Source organism: Bos indicus x Bos taurus, chromosome 10, assembly GCF_003369695.1.
Source record: "Bos indicus x Bos taurus breed Angus x Brahman F1 hybrid chromosome 10, Bos_hybrid_MaternalHap_v2.0, whole genome shotgun sequence".
Taxonomy (NCBI): domain Eukaryota; kingdom Metazoa; phylum Chordata; class Mammalia; order Artiodactyla; family Bovidae; genus Bos; species Bos indicus x Bos taurus.
In genome coordinates this window covers 97,438,130-97,459,253 of record NC_040085.1, presented here as the reverse complement: position 1 = coordinate 97,459,253, position 21,124 = coordinate 97,438,130, and the positions used below count along the sequence as shown (strand labels likewise).

Here is a 21,124-nt window from a genome sequence, read left to right as displayed (position 1 = left end):
ATCTCTCTGTTCTACAAATCTAGAATGTCAATATTATGCTAGACCAGAAGGCAAGCTTGAAAATACCGGTACAATAATGGTGGTTGGAAATCCTCTACCCAGTGTCTCCTCATTGCGTCCTCCTCAGGTGGATCAGGCACCCTGTGATTCTTCTCCTGTCTCCTCTCCCTCTTCTCAGTTTTTGCTCCTCTTTACTCCTTTGCTTTTTTTCTCTCTTATACTTGTCCAGGTACCTCAGGAAAAACCTCTTCCTGTCTTCACTTGTGTAATTCAGATGGCTCAGATTGTGACGGCTCAGATATGCTTATGCTGAATAAGCATAACCCCTTGAAAATAGTTCCAGAGTCCTCTTCAGAAGCATTTCACCTGCCTCTGCTTTCCTTTCATGGGGTTTCCTGTTAAATACAGACTTTGCAGATGAACAAAAGGTTTATCTGCCTTTGCCTTGTTCTGTTTTGGTTTTCCTTTAATCACATGTGTTTAAGCAATGTAGTTTAATCTTTTATGCTTCTCTTGGAAACAAGTTGATAATAATGATATACTCTTAGAACAACCCACAAGTCAGTTCTCTTCAAAATGTAATTCAAAACAAAGTATGCATCAAATTCCATATAACTGACCTGTAAAAGAACTTAAGAAACACAGCCTGTTTGTAATTTGGCAGTAAAACGAATTTCAGTTCTATAAGTATAATAGCTTGGGGTGTTGGGCTAAAGACTGGCTACTTTTCTGCTTCACTGAACGGTCTGTGAGTGCTTGGATCATGCTGGTGGGAGACGAGGAGAGGAGATTTGGGGAAGGAAAGTACTGCATGGCAGTTAGCTCAGGGTCAAGGGTATACATTTGGCATCAGCCTCTTATGAGCTGAATAATCTTGAGTAGATTACTTATGTTAACTCAGGTTCTTAGTTTGTAAACTGAGGGGGAAATGCCCCCTTGGAGGGTTGTGGGAGAATTAAGTGATGTAGGAGCCGTCTTCTGGTGTGTTGGTTCGCTCCCTCTCTCCTGTCGTGAGGAAGTGTGTTCAGTCTCTGTAAAGCTTTAGCCGAACTGAAATCTGCCTCCCAGGACCCATTCACTGGTAGAAATCAAGAAACATAAAATTGCCTGTGATTGTTTTAAAAATCTTACAGCCATTTTAACGGAAACCTGACTGATTTTTCAGCCTTGTTCCTTGCAGTGATCTCTTCATTTTTTGCTTGTTTTCCTCTCTTGTAGGTTATTACTGGTGGTCACTATGATGTAGATTGTCGACTAGAAGATCCTGATGGTAATGTGCTGTACAAGGAGATGAAGAAACAGTATGATAGTTACACCTTCACAGCCTCCAAAAACGGGACATACAAGTTTTGCTTTAGCAATGAATTTTCTACTTTCACACATAAAACTGTATATTTTGATTTTCAAGTTGGAGAAGACCCACCTTTGTTTCCTAGTGAGAACCGAGTCAGCGCTCTTACCCAGGTAATAAAAGTCGTGTGTTTAAAGGGGGGAAAGGGCATAATTTAACAAGCATTAACTCATTGGTGAAACACCAAATCTTGTGACTTTAACACAATCTTTAAGACCTATCTTAACTCTTACAGTATATTAGGCATTTCACAGAGAACTTCAGACTTTTTTAGTGAAGACCAGTGTTAAAGTATTTTATGAAAAGAAAATAGACATTAAAATAGGAGGATCACTTTGGTAGAAACATCATTGACAAAGGAAGTTTAAAGGCCTAAACAGTGCTCCAGCATTCTGAAGCAGTTTCTGTAATTCATGGAGGAATGTTGCTACTGTAACTTAGCAGGGGAGGTTAAGTTACGTGATACCATAATTAATTAATATATACATATGTATATATTTGCATATACACACTTTTATACAAGTATTTAGTGTTATGCAGACTGCTGCTACAATAACTTTTGCTGTAACTGAAGGTTAAATAGTAAAGATTACTAGTAAGTCATCTAACAAAAACCAAAAATAGTTAAGGTAGCTAAATTGGGTTTTATTTTGAAGAAGAGCTTAATGAGAGAAAGATAGCAAGAGAAATTTAGAGTCAGTGAACAAATACTGCTCAGGTGATGAGAAGGGTTATTTTATTTCTAGTTCAAATACAATATGAGCTACAGATCAGATCAGATCAGTCACTCAGTCGTGTCTGACTCTTTGCAACCCCATGAATCGCAGCACGCCAGGCCTCCCTGTCCATCACCAACTCCCGGAGTTCACTGAGACTCATGTCCATCGAGTCAGTGATGCCATCCAGCCATCTCATCCTCTGTCATCCCCTTCTCCTCTTGCCCCCAATCCCTCCCAGCATCAGAGTCTTTTCCAATGAGTCAACTCTTCGCATGAGGTGGCCAAAGTACTGGAGTTTCAGCTTTAGCATCATTCCTTCCAAAGAAATCCCAGGGCTGATCTCCTTCAGAATGGACTGGTTGGATCTCCTTGCAATCCAAGGGCCTCTCAAGAGTCTTCTCCAACACCACAGTTCAAAAGCATCAATTAGATAACACTAAATCATTCTCCAGAATGGTTTTATTAATTTACACTGTTTTTAGCCTTTTAAGAGGATAGAGGAACACCAGGGGAATAATCAACAAAATCCAGCAAGTGGGAAATGCTGATGGACAGAGGACCCAGTTGAATTTTCAACAAGTAGATGCTGCTGCTGCTAAGTCGCTTCAGTCGTGTCCAACTCTGTGTGACCCCATAGACGGAAGCCCACCAGGCTTCCCTGTCCCTGGGATTGTCCAGGCAAGAACACTGGAGTGGGTTGCCATTTCCTTCTTCAATGCATGAAAGTGAAAAGGGAAAGTGAAGTCGCTAAGTTGTGTCTGACTCTTCGCAACCCCATGGACTGCAGCCTTCAGGCTCCTCCATCCATGGGATTTTGCAGGCAAGAGTACTGGAGTAGGGTGCCTTTTCCGACAAGTAGATGGGAAGGGGGTAAAAAAACAGGAAGAGAACCTAAAGATTAAAGAAGACTTGAAAGACATATCAGCTAAATGATTATATTGACCTTGTTTGCTTTCTGATTTGGAAACGACTTTGCTGAGGTGTTTGGGGAAATCTGAATACAGTCTGCCTGCCTTTTTCCTCTGGGCTATGCCATGTGACTTGCGGGATCTTAGTTTCCTCCCAGGGATCAAACCCCGGGCAAGGCACTGAAAGCGCCGAGTCCTAACACTAGGTGGCAAGGGCTTTCCACTGGCTTTATATCTGATCACTTTTAAGGAGTTATTGTTACTCTGTGTTACAGGGCTACTGGGATTAAGTTTTTTAAATTGTTACCTTTCAGAAATAAATATGAAACGTAGAAGTATAGCTGAAATGGTAAAATATGTGAGATATACTTTAAAATAATTGGAATGGGATTGACATGGGGTTCATCATACTAGTCACTATACTTTTGGAGACATGAGAACATTTCCACTTTGAAGGTAAAATGAAAAAAAAAAAAAAAAACACTACCTTAAAAATTGTATGAATCCACGTAAGTAGTTCTTTAATTTCTGTGATTTTCTCTAGTTCAGTAATTCTTAACCTGTGCCCCTTTGTCATGCTTCAAGAATCCCTTGAACGCTCTGAACTTGTGTCAAATCCTTGTTTTTATACATACTTTTCAGAGGAAGAATTCTTAGCCTGTTCATCATTTTGAGATACATGGAAAGCAAAGAAATGCTAGAAGCACCTGTCTACCTCTCACTAAAACTTATAAACCATTCATTTTAGTACATGGTGATCTTCCATTCCTAGGAACCAGAAAACAAGAAGCAAAAATGTTTGAGTATTCTAATCGGTAAATTCAATTTGTAGACCTAATTTCTCATACTTTTTAAAGAAACTTTCTCTGAAATATTTTTGTAACTATTCCTTTTCTACTTAATTTTGGTAGAACTTTAAGTGCTTAAATTATTTTCTAATGTCTATTATTAAAATCACAACAAACTCATTTTTTTTAAACTCCTAATATGTGGTTTGTGATATAAAATAAGTATAATATAATAAAACCTGTATCTTGCTACCAGGATTAAATTTTCAGCAGTAGAAAAATATTAAACTGGTTGTTTGTATACAACAACCAGAAAAATTAGACTCTTAACCCTTCTCAAGCAAATAGTGTAATGTAGAAAAAGGTAAGATGTCATCAGATGAAGGCCCACTGACTCACAGTGAAAATAAGACTTACGTCCCATTGAGAACGTATATATTGTTTTTGTTGACTGAAATGAGGGAGAAACTTACTTAGCAAAGTGGTCAATGTGGGGGAAAAAATTCCCACTTTGAAGTTTCAGCTGTTTCTAAGATACTTGAAATAACTTTGACAGTCTACTTTTATGCCATATTTTGCTCATTTTTGCTATATTTGGACTTTGACTCATATGCATATTATTGGTCAGATTTACTGACCTGTCATTCTCTTCCTCTTGGAGAACCTGGCCTTAAATTCTGTCGCCACCAGCCTTCACTGCTTAGTGTTTCTTCTACTGTTCGCTTCATGTTCCACCTGCCACCTTACAGATGCTGCAGCTGCGACGCTCCAGTTTGGGGCAAGCAGCTGCCAGTCATCCTAGTGGGAGCGAGTGAAAGGGTTGCTCTGCCAGGACCACTGACATGAATGAGTGAGTGAACGAGGGCCAGTTCAGTGGAATGTTAGTCACATGAGGACTTGCGATCACAGTGAAAGAAACGATGGATATGCTAGATGGATTGTACAGCAAGTATGAAACCTACTAACTGAAACTCTTTCTCTTTAGATGGAATCTGCCTGTGTTTCAATTCATGAAGCTCTGAAATCTGTCATTGACTATCAGACTCACTTCCGATTGAGAGAAGCTCAAGGCCGAAGCAGAGCTGAGGATCTAAATACAAGAGTGGCCTACTGGTCAGTAGGAGAAGCCCTCATTCTCCTGGTGGTTAGCATAGGGCAGGTATTTCTTTTGAAAAGCTTCTTCTCCGATAAAAGAACCACAACAACTCGTGTTGGATCGTAATTTGAGAATTGATGCACCATTGCCGCTGTAATATTGCTGTCCTCCAATTAATTTTAGGTACCGAAGAACTCAATATGGCAACATTTTTAGAACCTTACTCATACACTTGTTGGGGGTGGGTGTACAATGCATATCCCAAGCTGTGGAAAGGACACCTTTTTTTATTTGTAAAGGTAGAAAAACTTTGGGACTTATTTTGGGCTATTCATAAATATTCAACACAATGATTTACACTTTTCTGGGTTGTTTCTATCTACTCCTCACACGCTAACCTTTGGTAATTTTGATTCCTCTTATCCTTTTAAAAGTACTTTTCTTGTAAGCAGTGGATATTTTAAACGAAGCCTTCAATTTAATGTTGATGTGGAGGAAGAAAATTACCTTTTAGTTGTTTATAGTAAATAAAGTTTTGTTTTTAAGAAAACCAAATGTGATTAACTGTAGCCCAAGCCCTATTCTGCATTGTTTAATTTTATGAGGAAAAAAAATCTACCATAGAAATATTAGTTAATATTGATATAATTTTAAATTGACACATCATGGTTTAATTTATTTCTCAGTAGCTTGGAAAATGTCATTTTTGTTGTTTGGGTTTATTCTATGATCTACCACCAGATATGTTATTTTTTTTTTTCATAAAGACAAGAACTAGTGTGTTTCAGTAACAGAGTTTACAGACACCTTAAAAATCAGACTGTTGTTAACAGGTAGAATAATCACAGAGTAATTTAAGACACTACAATGGGGAGCAAATGACATGAGAAAACTTTCAGTGAGTTATCAGCACACATTACGTTTTCAGTGCTTTTACAAAGAAAAAAGGTGATCTGTTTCATTAAACATTGAATTGGCTAATTCTTGCTCTAATGTGGCTTTAATGTCGGGAGTCACTCCTAGCTTTAATTGACAGTTGTTAATATAAAAGTGAAAGTGTAACGGTGCCATATGTTTTATTCCAGTGGGTGTGATGCACTGAGAAGTGAGTTTCTTTGGTTTTTTTCTTTCTTTTTCTTCTTTGTTTTTTGGGGGTTTTTTTGTTTGTTTTTTGTCTTGCACATACAATTTGTACAATCCCTGATATAGCAGCCCTAAGATGATTTAAAAATTTAGAATGCTGTGTGTGTTTCTTATTTGATAATCTTCATTGATTGTACTGCATTTAATGAGTATTAAATAGTGCATTTTCTGTACACTATAGGATTTAGTCTGTGTTTGTATTTTATAATTTGCATAAATTGAGCTGACTGAAATAAGATTTTGTTCCAGGTATTCTAGGATACAATACAAGATGATGCAAAATTGTGTTTAAAACTCTTACGCTGTTTAAAAAAAAAAATTACGACTGCTTTTTGCCATGTTTCTCTCCCCCACCTAAAAGTAATGAGTACTGAACATGACTGGCATATTTTTAGGGCTTTGGTATGTGGTACTACAGAATACTGATTGGACAGCAATTTTAGTCACTTAACCTCCACCAACTAAAAGTTAGGTCCTAATTCTAAGTTGTCTTAAAATGCACATACACTTGTGCATGTAAAAGCAAGATGAATTCAGGTTGTCCTGCTTGCTAATTTAAAATGCTAGAGTGTAGCAAAGGATGAACATACTTTAGACCCTTTAATTCTAAAATGTTTGAAGACCAAATAGCTACTCCTTCAACAATATTTATCAATGGATTAAGAACTGAAGTTTAAGATTGAACGGATTTCTCTTTTTTGGGATCCTGTCCTGCAGCTTTTTAAGTGTCCCTCTGTATTTAGATTTGCAGGTTTTAAACAGTACTGTTAAAGTGATAAACCTGAGAGTATGCTGAGTGTCCTTTTCAGGTTGCCTGCCTGCTCTTGTGTTCAGGTAATTACACCATAATTAAGCAGAGTTGGGTATCATCAAACTGCCAAATTTGGCATAGATAATAGTTATTTAATCTGTACCTATCTAAACTTCATGATATTTAAAGACTATTACCACAGATAACTTGTGATAAAACTATTGAGGTATATTAAAAAGTTTTAAATCACCACTGTTACCTGTTGTAGAAAATAGTACTGACTTAGTCTAGTCTGTAACTGGTTAAAGTTCGGTGGCTTGTCAATATTCAACTAGGTATGTATATAAAAATTAGAAAATACATATCTACCTGGATATGAATATTAAGTAGAACTTTTCCTTCTATATAATTTGTAGCTCATCTTTCATCTTTAATCCTTTCATAACTTGTTGCTGCAGTTTGAATTTCTCAGATGTTTATATTTGGACACACGGCTCAGAATACTTATTTAAACATCATTAGCTGTATATATTTTTAAAGCAGAATAAATACTGGAAAGGGACTTGATATGCAAGTTTATACTAAAATTCCAACTGTGTGAAGATAACATTTAAAGATAATACTTTGCTAATAATCTAAACATTCTTTTTATTAAAGAAGCAGATGGTCTGGGGTTCACAGCTTTCATCCTGGCTTGATGATAATCAACTTTGAAAACACAGTGGACTGGAAAGCAATTAAAATTGCTTTAAGTTCTTTTAAAGATTTCCTTTAAATCTCTACTATCCAGTTTTGCTTCAGTTTGTAAATGTGTAACATTTATGGTTAAATAGGACAAAGCAGACCCTATTGACTATTGTTTTCAAAAATTAAACAAATTGATATATAAATTATTTAGAGGGCATTTTCATTTACTTTTGGAAAGAAAAATTTGTCTAAATGACACATGCTGGTTCTGCAGGATTGTACCAATCAATTCTTGTAGAATAAAAAAAAATCTTTCAACAAACTGACTTCACTTATTTCTGTCAAGATTTAAGTCTTTTTAAAGCTCCTTACCAACTTAGGCCTTGGGGTGCAGTTTTGTAGCAAGAGAGTGATAATTTATTTCATATTTTATTGGAACATCTTAGGGACTGAGTAAGTTAAAGAAGAGGAATACAACCTCTAATCACCTCACTTTTTAACCTTTTTGGTTTTCTTACTGAAAGTTGGGGGGAAAGGAAGTTTAGCCTTCAATTCCCTAAAAAGCTTCTTAGTTTTTAGGTAAGGTAACATTTGGTTGTATAATATTATTTTCTCAATGTTGTTCCCCCTTTATAATGTCATGGGGGACACTCTGGCTCCTAGGCACAAGTCTACAAAAGTAGCAGGTAAGTAACAGCAATACAGGTTAACCATCAGTATTTTACTTGTGTTGACCCATTGCATCTTTGCAATAATCCTCTGAAGTAAGGATATTATTCCCATTTTACAGATGAGGAAATGGAGGTTAAGAAACCTGCCTGTATATCAGTAATTAGCAAAATATATGAGCCATGGCACTGTGGTTCCAGACCCCTCTTTCTCAACCACAATGTGGTAGTACCTACAATTACCATTAAAGAGTGGATCTCTGAAGGCTTAGCAGTATACCTCAGAAGTGGTTCAGTGCTTTGGTTTTGGAGTTATAGCCAAGATCAGATCATGATTGGGTGATCTTATGCAAATGATCTTGTTAACTCCATATATTTCTGTTTCTTCATTTGTTATTAAGGTTATTTCTACTACAATGAGAACATAATGAGATTTATTATAAAGCACTTAGGCTCCACGCCTGTCATATACAAGTGTTTAATAAATAATAGCTGTGTTTTTGTCATTGGTCCAATTTAATCTCTTGATCCTTCTTTAGTTCTTAAAGTTCTTACTGTAACCAAGCTCATACGGCTCTTAAATAATATGTAACAAATACAGAAGTCCATCATGTACATAATAATCTGCTAAGAGTTTCAAAAATGAGTAAGATAATCTGACCTCCAGGAACATAACAGTTGGGGGAGATGAGATAGCTATATAAGGAACTAATGTTAACTAAGTCATGAAGCAGAAAGAACTTGGTTTCTAAGATACCTACAGGGTGCTAAAGGAGCAAGAAAATACACAGATCAAAAGACTTACTCCTCATGGCATTTTGCTTTGTCCTCTTCCAGAGTCGGGAGGAACATGGTTTAGCTGGGCCAGCAGTTGAGTGAACCAATCTCTACATCAGGGATGTCTATTTATTGGTACAGATCAAAAAATATGTTGTTACTAGTAAAGGTGATCTCCTGAATAACCTCCATCTTGGTTGTTTCCAAATTCTGGAGGAAAATAAAGGGATGTTATCCTTAAACCACAATATGTGCTATTTTTCAGTCTACATTTCTCCATTTTATCCACAAGCTAGCATTATTAGGATGTTTGGTGAAATCTGGAAATAACACAGGGTCTGGCATGATCTGTTTTTAGTGCTGTAATTACTAGTGACTATTACTACCTTGTGGCTCAGCTGGTAAAGAATCCGCCTGCAATGTGGGAGACCTGGGTTCGATCCCTGGGTTGGGAAGATCCCCTGGAGAAGGGAAAGGCTACCCACTCCAGTATTCTGGCCAAGAAAATGCCATGGTCTGTAAAGTCCATGAGGTCGCAAAGAGTTGGGCATGACTGAGCGACTTTCACTCACTCACTCATTCACTACTACCTTAAAAAGAGAAGGGAACACAGGAATTTCAGAAATTGTGGTTCACAGAGTAAAACTGACCAGTAATCTGCCATCCACTTTGATGCACTTCATTTGAGAAATTGTGGTTCAGAGAGTAAAATTGACCAGTAATCCACCATCCACTTTGATGTATTTCATTTGAGAAATGTATTTCAGTTTTTGTACAGATTAATGTATATATTTTTAAAGAATTGGTGTTGTCTGTAACAAAGTTTTAAAACTTTTAAAAATTGTAAACAGGGTATTAAACATGTACAGCTTAAAGAGAAATAAAATTATAAAGCACATTCTCAATAACCCATGCTCAGATTAAGAAATGTAGTATTGCCAACACCATAAAAGGTTCTGTGTACCCTTTCCTGACTATTTCTTCATTAGCGATAACCAGTGTTTCGCTTGTAATGAAAATATTTTTTTTTCTTTTTACTAGTTAAGTATGCTAGTTCTTCTCAAACTTTTAAAAAAATTTCCAAGTAATCACAAACAGTTTTTTATTAGTAAATACAAAATCATGTGTTTGAATATTTTGTTAATATTAAATTGCTGTCAGCCTGCCTGAATGCTTGCTTTCTGTGCATGCTTACTCATGTGCTTCTCTCCTCAGCCAGTAACAGTTCAGTGTGGTCACTGGACCATACTTTGAATAGTACTTATGTCTACATTCCTGAAAAATGTCTAAAAAATCAGGCAAAAGTAAACATTAATAAATAAAGTTTAATGGAATATTAAATTCTATTTAATAAATTAGATGTTACATATATTCCTTTGTGACTTTGTTTAGCAAAGTCATCCGTGTTAATGCATATAGCTGTAGTTTCATTACTGTGTAGTAGTCCATCATATAAATATACTAAAGTTACGGTCTTTTCTTCTGTGATGGCATTTGAATTGTTCTTAGATTTTTGCTGTTCTAAAGCCACTATGAACATTTTTGTATATTATGTCCTGTTTGCACATACATATCATCCCTTGAGAATACCAGGGCTTCCCTCATAGCTCAGCTGGTAAAGAATCCACCTGCAATGCAGGAGACCCCAGTTCGATCCTTGGGTTGGGAAGATCCCCTGGAGAAGGGAAAGGCTACCCACTCCACTCTTCTGGCCTGGAGAATTCCATGGACTACACAGTCCATGGGGTCACAAAGAGTTGGACAGGACTAAGTGACTTTCTTGAGGATACATCTACGAGTGGAATGTTTGCTTAAATCTAACTTTTTAAAGCAATAGTATCAATTAGTGCTTTTACCAGTAACAGTGGAAAGTTCCACGTTTGTGCTGTTAGACTTTTAAAACTTTACAAAGTCTCCTGGGTTTGTAATGCTGTTAAAGCAACACTTAAGAATTTGAGAGGAGTTTCCCTGGCGGTCCAGTGGCTGAGACTCCATGCTCCAAACGCAGGGGGCCTGGCCTGGGTTCAGTCCCTGGTCAGGAAACTAGATCCCACATGCTGCAACTAGGACCCGGTGCAGCCAAAGAAAGAAAGAATTTGAGAAGTGACTCGAGGAATAAGACCCACCCAGAAGTCTGTTTTCCATTTTCATGTTTTTCAGTTATTTTTCTAGATATATGTATATATTTTTAAAGAAACTGCTGTCAAACCTCATTGTTGCTTCATACTTCTATGAGGTTATTTTTTTCCTCACAGGTTTGTCTACCACATGGATTTCCTCTTCGTGAAGTCCTTGTTCAGATATTTTGCCCATTTAAAAAAACTGAATGTCTTGATTAACGGGATTCCTTTATATATTCAGGAGATTAATCTTTTGGTTATAACTACTTCAAAAAACTTATCACAGTTTGTATTTATCTTTCTGCTTCTAATGAAATACACCAGTCTTTTCCCATCTTGTTGGTGTTTTAATGTGTTGTTAAATACCTCTCTATCCTGAGGTCATGAGTGTCTTCTGTACTATGTTCTAACATATGATCGTTTTGTCTTCTACTTGGATTGAATTTTGTGTTTGGGATAAGGTAGGTGTACAGGTTTGTTCCCACACCCCTTAAAAACTCATCTCTCTGTTGATTTGCCATGCCAAATCTTTGATCTGTTAAGTGCCCATATTTATCTGAGTCTATTTCTGGGCTCTGTTTTATTCCATTAACATTTGGTCATACACCAGTAACATCCTATCTTAATTACTAAAGCTTTAACAGTTCTTGATATTGGTAAAACAAATGTTTCTACCTTGTTCTTTAAGATATTGGCTGTAATCTGTTCTTTACACTTTGAAACAAAGTTCAGAGTTGCACAAATTTCAAAATAAAATTTTCAAAACAAAATCTGTTAGAATTTTGATTAAAAATTGTATTTAGTGGATGAACAGTTTCCTCTTTTTAACAGTGCATTTTCCATTGAATGAACCTCTTTGGATTATTATGGTCCTTAGAGCTTTTGATAAAGATTTATAATCTTATTCATAGATGAGTTCCGTATACTTTTGTTAAGTTAATCTTGTTTTTTTATTTTTTCATGCTATTATAATCCTTAAATTGCTTATTTTTCATTTGTTGCTGATACGTGGAAACACAACTTTCAGATTGATTCTTCTATTCAGCACTTTGCTAAATTCTTTTCTCAATTCTCGTAATTTGTATATTCTTTTGGACTTTTCTGTATATAGTTGTATCATCTGCAAGTGACGACAGATTTGTCTTCCTGTTTCTCACACCTTTCTTTTCTTTGTTTTACTTGTCTAATTACATTTGCAGAGACCTCCACTACCATGTTGAATAGAAGCCATTTCAGACATTCTTGTTTTGTTTCTGTTCTCTAGGCATGCTTTCAAGGTATCCATAGACAGTTTATGATATTTTTACTAAGTTGGGAGATTTCCCTTCTATTCTTAGTTTGCAAAGAATTTTTTATGATCTAAAGGCTGTTGAATTTTATCAAAAACTTTTTCTCTGAATTTATTGAGGAAGCTGATTGTTTGCCACCTTTATTCTCTTTATTCTTTTTATGTGGTCAGAGAATTGCTTTCCTATTATTAAACCAACCTTCTTCTGAAGTAAAACAAGTCTAGTTCGTGATGTGATATTAGTTTTTGACAACTGGATTTGGCTTGTTTATCAAGATTACATATCCATATACAGTAAGTTAGAGAGTGGATTTCTTTTCCTAGTTTCTGGAGGAGCTTCTATAAGATTTACATTACTCTTCCTTAAATGTTTTACTACAAATCTAAGGTGAAGTTTGCTTGGTTGGAGTCTGGTGTGGTTTTTGTGGGATGCTGACTTCATTTTTTTTTTAATTAGTAAGACTTTCTATTAATATGTAATACTGATAAATGGAATATTCCTAAAAGTCTGTCCATTTCATCTACATTTTCAGATTTATTAGCACAATATTATTCCTTCCTTTTTAAATTTTATGCCAGATCTGTACTAATGTCCTGCTTTTCATTCCTAATACTGCTATATGTAATATACAAATTTATACCACTGTGTAAGATATTTGTATCTTCTTTCTTTTTTACTTGACCAGTCTTACCAGAGGCTTATTGCTTTTATTTTATTTTTTATTAATCCAAAGAGCTGGTATTTTTTTTCCCTTTTTATTGGAATATAATTGACATGCAGCACTGTATAAATTTAAGGTGTATAGCAGAATGATTTGACTTACATACATTGTGAAATGATTACCACAGTAATTTCGGAGAACATCATCTCATGTAGATATATAATAAAAATTTTTTTTAATTTTTAAAAAATTTTTGTGATGAGAATTCTTATGAGTTCTTAACAATTCTGTTAGCAACTTTCATGTATAATATACAGCAATGTTAATTATGTTGATCATGTACTTTACAGTCTTAGTGCTTATTTATCTTAACTGGTAGTTTATGCCTTTTGCCCACCTTCATTCAGTCCCCCCTTGCCCCCGAGAACGACATCTCTGCCTCTGGTGACCACAGATCTGACCTCTTTCTATGAGATGGTTTGGTTGCTGTCCTACAGCACTATGCCCAATCCTGGCGCACAGCATAGTGATCCAGTATTTCTGTACATTGCAAAACGGTCATTATGATGAGTCTAGCTGCCCACTCTCACCATACAAACACGTCCTGTTATTATTGACTGTATTCCCCACACTGTACACTTCATCCCAGAGACTCATTTATTTTGTATGGAAATTTGTGCCCCATAATTTCTCTCACCTGTTTCATTCATCCCTCTGCCCCTCTTCCCTCTGACAACCACCTGCTTATTACCTGTATCTATGCCTATTTCTGTTTCGTTTGTTCACTTGTTTTTTGGATTCCACATATAAGTAAAATACGGTATTTGCCTTTCTCTGTTTGACTCACTTCTTTATCCCATCTACCAGTTGTGCATGTGGCAAGATTTCATTCTTATGGCTGAGTAATATTCCATTGTATATATACAAGAGGCACTATTTCCATTGTTTTCCTTGGTATATATTTAATGTCTGTTTCATTGATTTCAGCTTTTTATGATTTTCTTGTTTGCTAGTTTGAGTTCAGGAAATATTAATAGTAAAGCCTCTCTTGCCATGGGGTGGCTACCAATCTAGAGAAATGAGTTGAGAAGCAGAGTTGTATTTTCATCAACAAGAGTTGGAAAGACAAAGGTTGGGTTTGGTATCCACCAAAAGAGGTGAGACATCTGTTGCTCTAGACTAGAGCCCAAGGGCGCTACCCTGGAGTGAGGGTACAAACTTCCTGAATTTGACAAGGTAAGTTCTGTCTTACGTCTTAAGGTATTTATTGTGTTTCCTCATGTTTCATCTTGAGTGGAAACACTGGTCCAAATGACCTGTTTTTTTATTTCCCACTTGTAGAAGTTCGAGGTTACAACTAAGTCATGAGTAAGATACACAGTCTCTGTGCTTTCATTCCCTATTGTACATCAGCCTTGGGTGACTCAAGGGGTTCCAGATGATAACATCCTTTGGCCAGTGACCCATTTATTCATTAAACAAATACTTATTTAGTGCCAAATATGCTCTGTCTATCCTTTTTTCTAGTAATAGGGATTCAATGATAAATAAGAACCTAGTGTTTTGTTTTAAGAAACAAAGTTTTTACATGAGAGTTTTTATAAGTCAGTTTTTATATGAGATTTTTTCTTTAACCTGAGGTAAACCCCTTAAAATTATTTGCAAGTTTTAACATATCTTTAGTCTTCTGAAGAGAGTTTATAGTGTTTATCACATTCTTGGGAGTTTATGATTCACAAAGTTTTATTAAAGAATCAGTGCTCTATAAGAGTAATTCTAGCTTTTTTATATTAGTGCAAAGGTTTAAATTCCAAGCCTAATTTGTAATTTATTCTGCACGGTGGGAATTGCAGAGCTAGATGTTGACTGATTTTAATAAAGCTTTCTGTTACTTAATAGACGTTTGACTCCCTACTGTGTGCTCCGCAGTGAGGATACTGAAGTAAATACTATAGTTTGTACCTACAAGGCACATGGACAAAGACTCCAAGCAGAAAACTATAAATCTTACCTAGAAACAATAGTTCTCAAATATTGGTGGTATAAGAATCACCTGGTCAACTTGTAAAAAACATCTTTCTCAGATTCTTTCCCATGACCATAAGACTTTGATTCAGTACACCTGGACTGAATCTTGGACACCTCCCCAGAAGGCTGATGCAAGTGTTTTTAAAACACATTTTGAGAAGTAGTAAACAAAGTGAAAGTGCTGCACTCAACATGTCAGCAAATTTGGAAAACTCAGCAGTGGCCACAGCACTGGAAAAGGTCAGTTTTCATCCCAATCCCAAAGAAAGGCAATGCCAAAGAACGCTCAAACTACCACACAATTGCACTCATCTCACATGCTAGTAAAGTAATGCTCAAAATTCTCCAAGCCAGGCTTTAAGAGTACATGAACCATGAACTTCCAGATGTTCAAACTGCATTTAGAAGAGGCAGAAGAACCAGAAATCAAATTCCCAACATCTGCTGGATCATCGAAAAAGCAAGAGAGTTCAAGAAAAACATCTACTTTATTGACTACACCAAAGCCTTTGACTGTGTGGATCACAGCAAACTGTAAAATTGTTTAAGAGGTGGGAATACCAGACCACCTGACCTGCCTCTTGAGAAATCTGTGTGCAGGTCACGAAGCAACAGTTAGAACTGGACGTGGAACAACAGACTGGTTCCAGATAGGGAAAGGAGTACGTCAAGGCTGCATATTGTCACCCTGCTTATTAAACTTCTATGCAGAGTACATCATGAGAAACGCTGGGCTGGAAGAAGCACAAGCTGGAATCAAGAATGCCGGGAGAAATATCAGTAACCTCAAATATGCAGATGACACCACCCTTATGGCAGAAAGTGAAGAAGAACTAAAGAGCTTCTTGATGAAAGTGAAGGTGGAGAGTGAAAAAGTTGGCTTAAAGCTCAACATTCAGAAAGCGAAGATCATGGCATCTGGTCCCATCACTTCATGGCAAGTAGATGGGGAAACAGTAGAAACAGTGACAGACTTTATTTTCTCGGGCTCCAAAATCACTGCAGATGGTGACTGCAGCCATGAAATTAAAAGACGCTTGCTTCTTGGAAGAAAAGTTATGACCAACCTAGACAGCATGTTAAAAAGCAGAGACATTACTTTGCCAACAAAGGTCCATCTAGTCAAGGCTATGGTTTTTCCAGTGGTCATGTATGGATGTGAGAGTTGGACTATAAAGAAAGCTGAGCCCTGAAGAATTGATGCTTTTGAAGTGTGGTGTTGGAGAAGACTCTTGAGAGTCCCTTGGACTGCAAGGAGATCCAACCAGTCCATCCTAAAGGAAATCAGTCCTGAAAATTCACTGGAAGGACTGATGCTGAAACTCTAGTACTTTGGCCACCTGATGCGAAGAGCTGACTCATTGGAAAAGACCCTGATGCTGGGAAAGATTGAAGGCCAGAGAAGGGGACGACAGAGGATGAGACGGTTGGATGGCATCACCGACTCAGTGGACATGAGTTTGAGTCAACTCCAGGAGTTGGTGATGGACAGGGAGGCCTGGCGTGCTGCAGTCCATGGGGTGGCAAAAAGTCGGACACGACCAAGCGACTGAACTGAACAGTAAACACTTGAGTAATACTATGTGCCTGCTGCACTATGTTCTACATTCAATATAATTTATGTGTTCCTCTCAACACTGCTCTTTCCCAGTTCACAGATTAAGCAACTGATACACAGAATGATTAAACTGACTTGCCAAAGGTCAGACAGTTGGTGCTAGAACCAGGGTTCAAATGCAGATATCTGCAGGGGCAGGCATGTTTCTCCCTGTGTACATGTAACCTCCCAGTCTTGCAAGGTAAGTGATAAGCTGACCTTGACCCTCAGTGGGCTCTCTCATCTCCAGAATCTCCCTGTAGATTTTTGGCTAGTCCACTGGTCTGCTGTGCACCTCACATGGGCCATGACTTCAGGCTAACAGCTGTGAGCTTTCCCCATTTATGTCCTCCCAAGTTTGCAGTTTTTATGACAGCACACCAGGTGTGGACTTGACTGAGAGCAGAATTTGGGCTCCTGGCCTTGTTGGCCTCACCGTGGTGGCGCTGTTGCCCCAACCAAGCTGAGGCGCGTACAAGGGTCAGGAGATGAGAACAGTTAGTTCCTGCCAAGAATGCCACAGATTCCAACCCAGAATTCAGCAGGATTTTTCAAAGTGAATAAATGATTATCAACTTGTTTGAATTTGGTCAATTTCCAGAACCCCCAAGTGATAGTTTTTAATTGTTTGGTCCAGTTTACATTTGTTTTGAGGGGAGAGAATTTGATGGTATCTTCAGAATCACTGGAAGTCCTTCCTATCCATTTTGTCAGGTCTGGGATTTGATTTTACCCACATACAATGCCTGTTACTGTTTGATGGATTCTGGCAGAAGACACAAAACTCCTGGATCAGAAAAAAGGTTTTATTGCTCGTGACACAGCAAGCAACACTACTTTCAGCGTATTTGCAGTGATTCCTCTTGCTCAGAAGTCCCCTGGGAGTGGCATGAGGCCCAAGTCGATGCTACACATGCAGTGGGTCTGGGTCACATCTGAGCTTAAGGAATTCACCACTCTTAACAGCAAGCAGTAAGCTTGCTTGTTCTCTGTGGAGGGTGACTGTGCCTCATATCTCATGGTTGCCCACTGTAAATGGTAGCCAGGATCTCGCACATACTCATTAAGACAGAGGAACATAAGAGATGCATGGACAACTGCCTCTCCCAGTTTATCTCACCTAGTTGATAGGGACAAAGCTGTTAATACCTTTCACATTTTAAATGTCTTAGGACCTCTGGTGATATTTCCTTTTTATTTCTAATACTGTTATCTGTATCTTGTTTTTTTCCTACTTAGTTTTACCCGTGGTTTATTCATTTTATTAATCTTTTTCAAAGAACTACATTTTGCTCTTCTTGGTCCTCTGTTACTTTTTCCTGTTTTTTAATTTCTGGCCTTATTTTGTTTTTTCTGTCTTTTTATTTGGATTTCATTCCCTGGGGTTTTTTTCTCTCTGATTTTTTTTTTTAACCACACTTTTATTGATTTACTTTTCAATAAGTTTAAATCCTTGAAGAGTACAGCATCACATGGATTCTGTGTCCAGTGGCCTTTGTAAGAAGGTTGCTTTGGAATTTGGCAGGAGCCATGCCACTGTTTGCATGAGCGTGTTATCTTTTCCCAGATTACTCTAGTTTTATTAGGTTTTCCTCCAGGCATCACTGTGTGTGTTCTTTGCTTTGTACACATAAGCACATCTCTTGCCTAGATAGAATTCAGTTCATTTTGAGCATATACACCTTCAATTTTCAAGAGAGTTGTGTGTTCCCTCTGGCTCCGTAGACCCTGCTAATAGCCAGCAAAGATGGCCTTGAACCACAGCCTGCCAGACGTATTTGTCGTTTTAAAAGTCCTGTTCCCAGCAGGCCCCCACGGGGCCTAAGGTGGCTGGAAGAGAACGGCTTGCTCCCCGATTGCCTGATGATGTGGTTCAGATAAGTGACTCCCTGCTTTGTTTTCTGACGTGTGTTTAGGAATAGAAATTCCTCTCCTGTTTAGCTGTATCCAGCAAGTTTTGATATTTAGCATTTTTAGTAATATTCAAATCAAAATACTTGATGAGTCATGTTGTGATCTCATGATCCATGGTATATTTTGAAGTCTGCCTTTTAATTTCCAAGCATACAGGAGCTTTTCTTGTTTTTCTTTTTGCTTTTGTTTTCCAGATTAGTGGTTAGTGTATATATTCACTTTTTTTCAATCTTTTGATTTGATTTGATTTTGCTTTGTGGAGACTTTCTCAGTGGCCAAAAATATGATCTGATTTTGTTAATATTCTGTATGTATCTGAAAAGAATATTCTGAAATTGCATCGTGCCATAATCTATCTATGTCAATGAGGTTAAGTTCATTAATCATGTACAAATCATTTATGCCCTTACTGACTGAGGTGAGTCTGCTGGACATACGTAAGATATCCCGGGAAATGGTAGAGTAAGTGAAAGAGGACAGTGGATCAACATCCTGAAAACATCAGCAAGGAATGCCAAGGGTTTCAGGGGTGTGAAGCCACAGGAAAAACACCCTAAATGTCAGAGAAGCCATCTCTTTACTGACTTAATTAGCACATTACTCTGCTTTCTTCCATTCATTCATTCATGCTTTTCAGTGAGTAGATCTGAAATTGTAAACAGCGCCCCTTGTCTGTCTCCTGCTCTAGACTGCAAAAGCTCTGTGAGGACTGGGCAATGTCTGTCTTGTTCACATTGTATCCGTAGTGCCTAGCACATCAGTTCAGTTCAGTCGCTCAGTCGTGTCCTACTCTTTGCAACCCCATGAATCGCAGCACGCCAGGCCTCCCTGTCCATCACTAGCTCCTGGAGTTCATTCAGACTCACGTCCATTGAGTCAGTGATGGCATCCAGCCATCTCATCCTCTGTCGTTCCCTTCTCCTCCTGCCCCCAATCCCTCCCAGCATCAGAGTCTTTTCCAATGAGTCAGTCTTCGCATGAGGTGGCCAAAGTACTGGAGTTTGAGCTTTAGAATCATTCCTTCCAAAGAACACCCAGGGCTGATCTCCTTCAGAATGGACTGCTTGGATCTCCTTGCAGTCCAAGGGACTCTCAAGAGTCTTCTCCAACACCACAGTTCAAAAGTATCAATTCTTTGGCGCTCAGCTTTCTTCACAGCCCCTCTCACATCCATACATGACCACTGGAAAAACAGCCTTGACTAGACAGACCTTTGTTCGCAGAGTAATGTCTCTGCTTTTCAATATGCTATCTAGGTTGGCCTAGCACATAGAAGACACTAAATAATTCATACTTGTGGCATAAGTGATAGGTGTGTTTTCTTGAAACCTGTACTGGATAATTTGAGAAGAAAACTTAAACTTGTAACCAATTTGAAATTTTAGTACAGCATGTGAATATTTATGAAGAACAATGCAGAATTTGGAGCAACTTAAAACCTAAAATGAGACAATTCAATTTGTCCTTGACATGAGTCACTTTAGGTTCATTTATGCATAGTTAATTTATGCGTGTAATGTGGGTGGTGAATGGGGAAGTAAATGTTTATCACCTTTGTCATTAATGGTATTTCAATGAAAAGGTTTGGAAAGCAGTGATTTAAAGGGCTGCCAGAGGAAGAGGAACAGGCAGGAAAAACCTGAAAGAGAATTTTAACAAGTTGGATGAGCATGAAGGCTCCTGGGTTGTTAACATCAAGGACATTGAGTATCTGGAGGAGACAATGGTCAAGTTTGTCAGTTGACAAAGGGAGATTGCCAGAGAAAAGGCAACAAAAGTACCAGGGTTAGGAACAGGGAGGCCACTATTTGAAACAGAGGATGGAGGAAAACCCAGCTGTCAGTGGATAATGAATTGTGTTGACATAGGCTTAATAGTGCATTTCACCAAGTAAACAGTCTGCTGGTGCCACCTTCGATGGCCCATTCTGATTGATGTTAGGTAGTGGGGAGAAGGAGAGAAAATAACCTAGCTCTACCTGTATGTAGTAAGCCTCTGAGATCCAGGTGCTCCTCTGTCCATGGGATTCTCCAAGCAAGAATACTGGGGTGGGTTCCCTCCTCCAGGGGATGGAACCTGGGTCTTGTGAATTGCAGGGGGGTTCTTTACCAGCTGAGCCACCAGGGAAGCCCTGGAGATCCAGGTATGGGCCTTCAATTCCAGTTTACTCTTCATTGTCTTCTCTGAGGTTTTGTAATGGAGTTCTCCTCCTTCATCAGTGAGAAGGGATTGCCTGAAATGGGCCTGCATACTGGGTGGGGGAAGTGGGGTGGTGGTCGTGTATGTGATTTCTGACTTGGGGTCTTTGGGTATGATTACGATTGGAAGCCTGAGAGAGAGAGGGTAGGATTATGTATCTGGCTTTTCATCGTCTTAGATTCAGTTCAGTAGCTCAATCGTGTCCGACTCTTTGCGACCCCATGAATTGCAGCACGCCAGGCCTCTCTGTCCATCACAAACTCCCAGAGTTCACTCAGACTCACGTCCATCGAGTCAGTGATGCCATCCAGCCATCTCATCCTCTGTCGTCCCCTTCTCCTCCTGCCCCCAATCCCTCCCAGTATCAGTCTTTTCCAGTGAGTTAGCTCTTCACATGAGGTGGCCAAAGTACTGGAGTTTCAGCTTTA

The 21,124-nt window shown here is 38.2% G+C and overlaps 1 protein-coding gene across 1 annotated transcript in view; it reads left to right on the top strand.

The window, feature by feature from the left end:
* LOC113899224 (TIR domain-containing adapter molecule 2) overlaps positions 1–21,124 on the top strand; it is a 44,239-nt gene that overhangs the window by 4,106 nt on the left and 19,009 nt on the right. The window contains exons 2-3 of the mRNA XM_027552632.1: positions 1,219–1,464; positions 4,752–4,883. Coding sequence (XP_027408433.1) covers positions 1,219–1,464; positions 4,752–4,883 — 378 coding nt within the window. The remainder of the gene's footprint in view (positions 1–1,218; positions 1,465–4,751; positions 4,884–21,124) is intronic.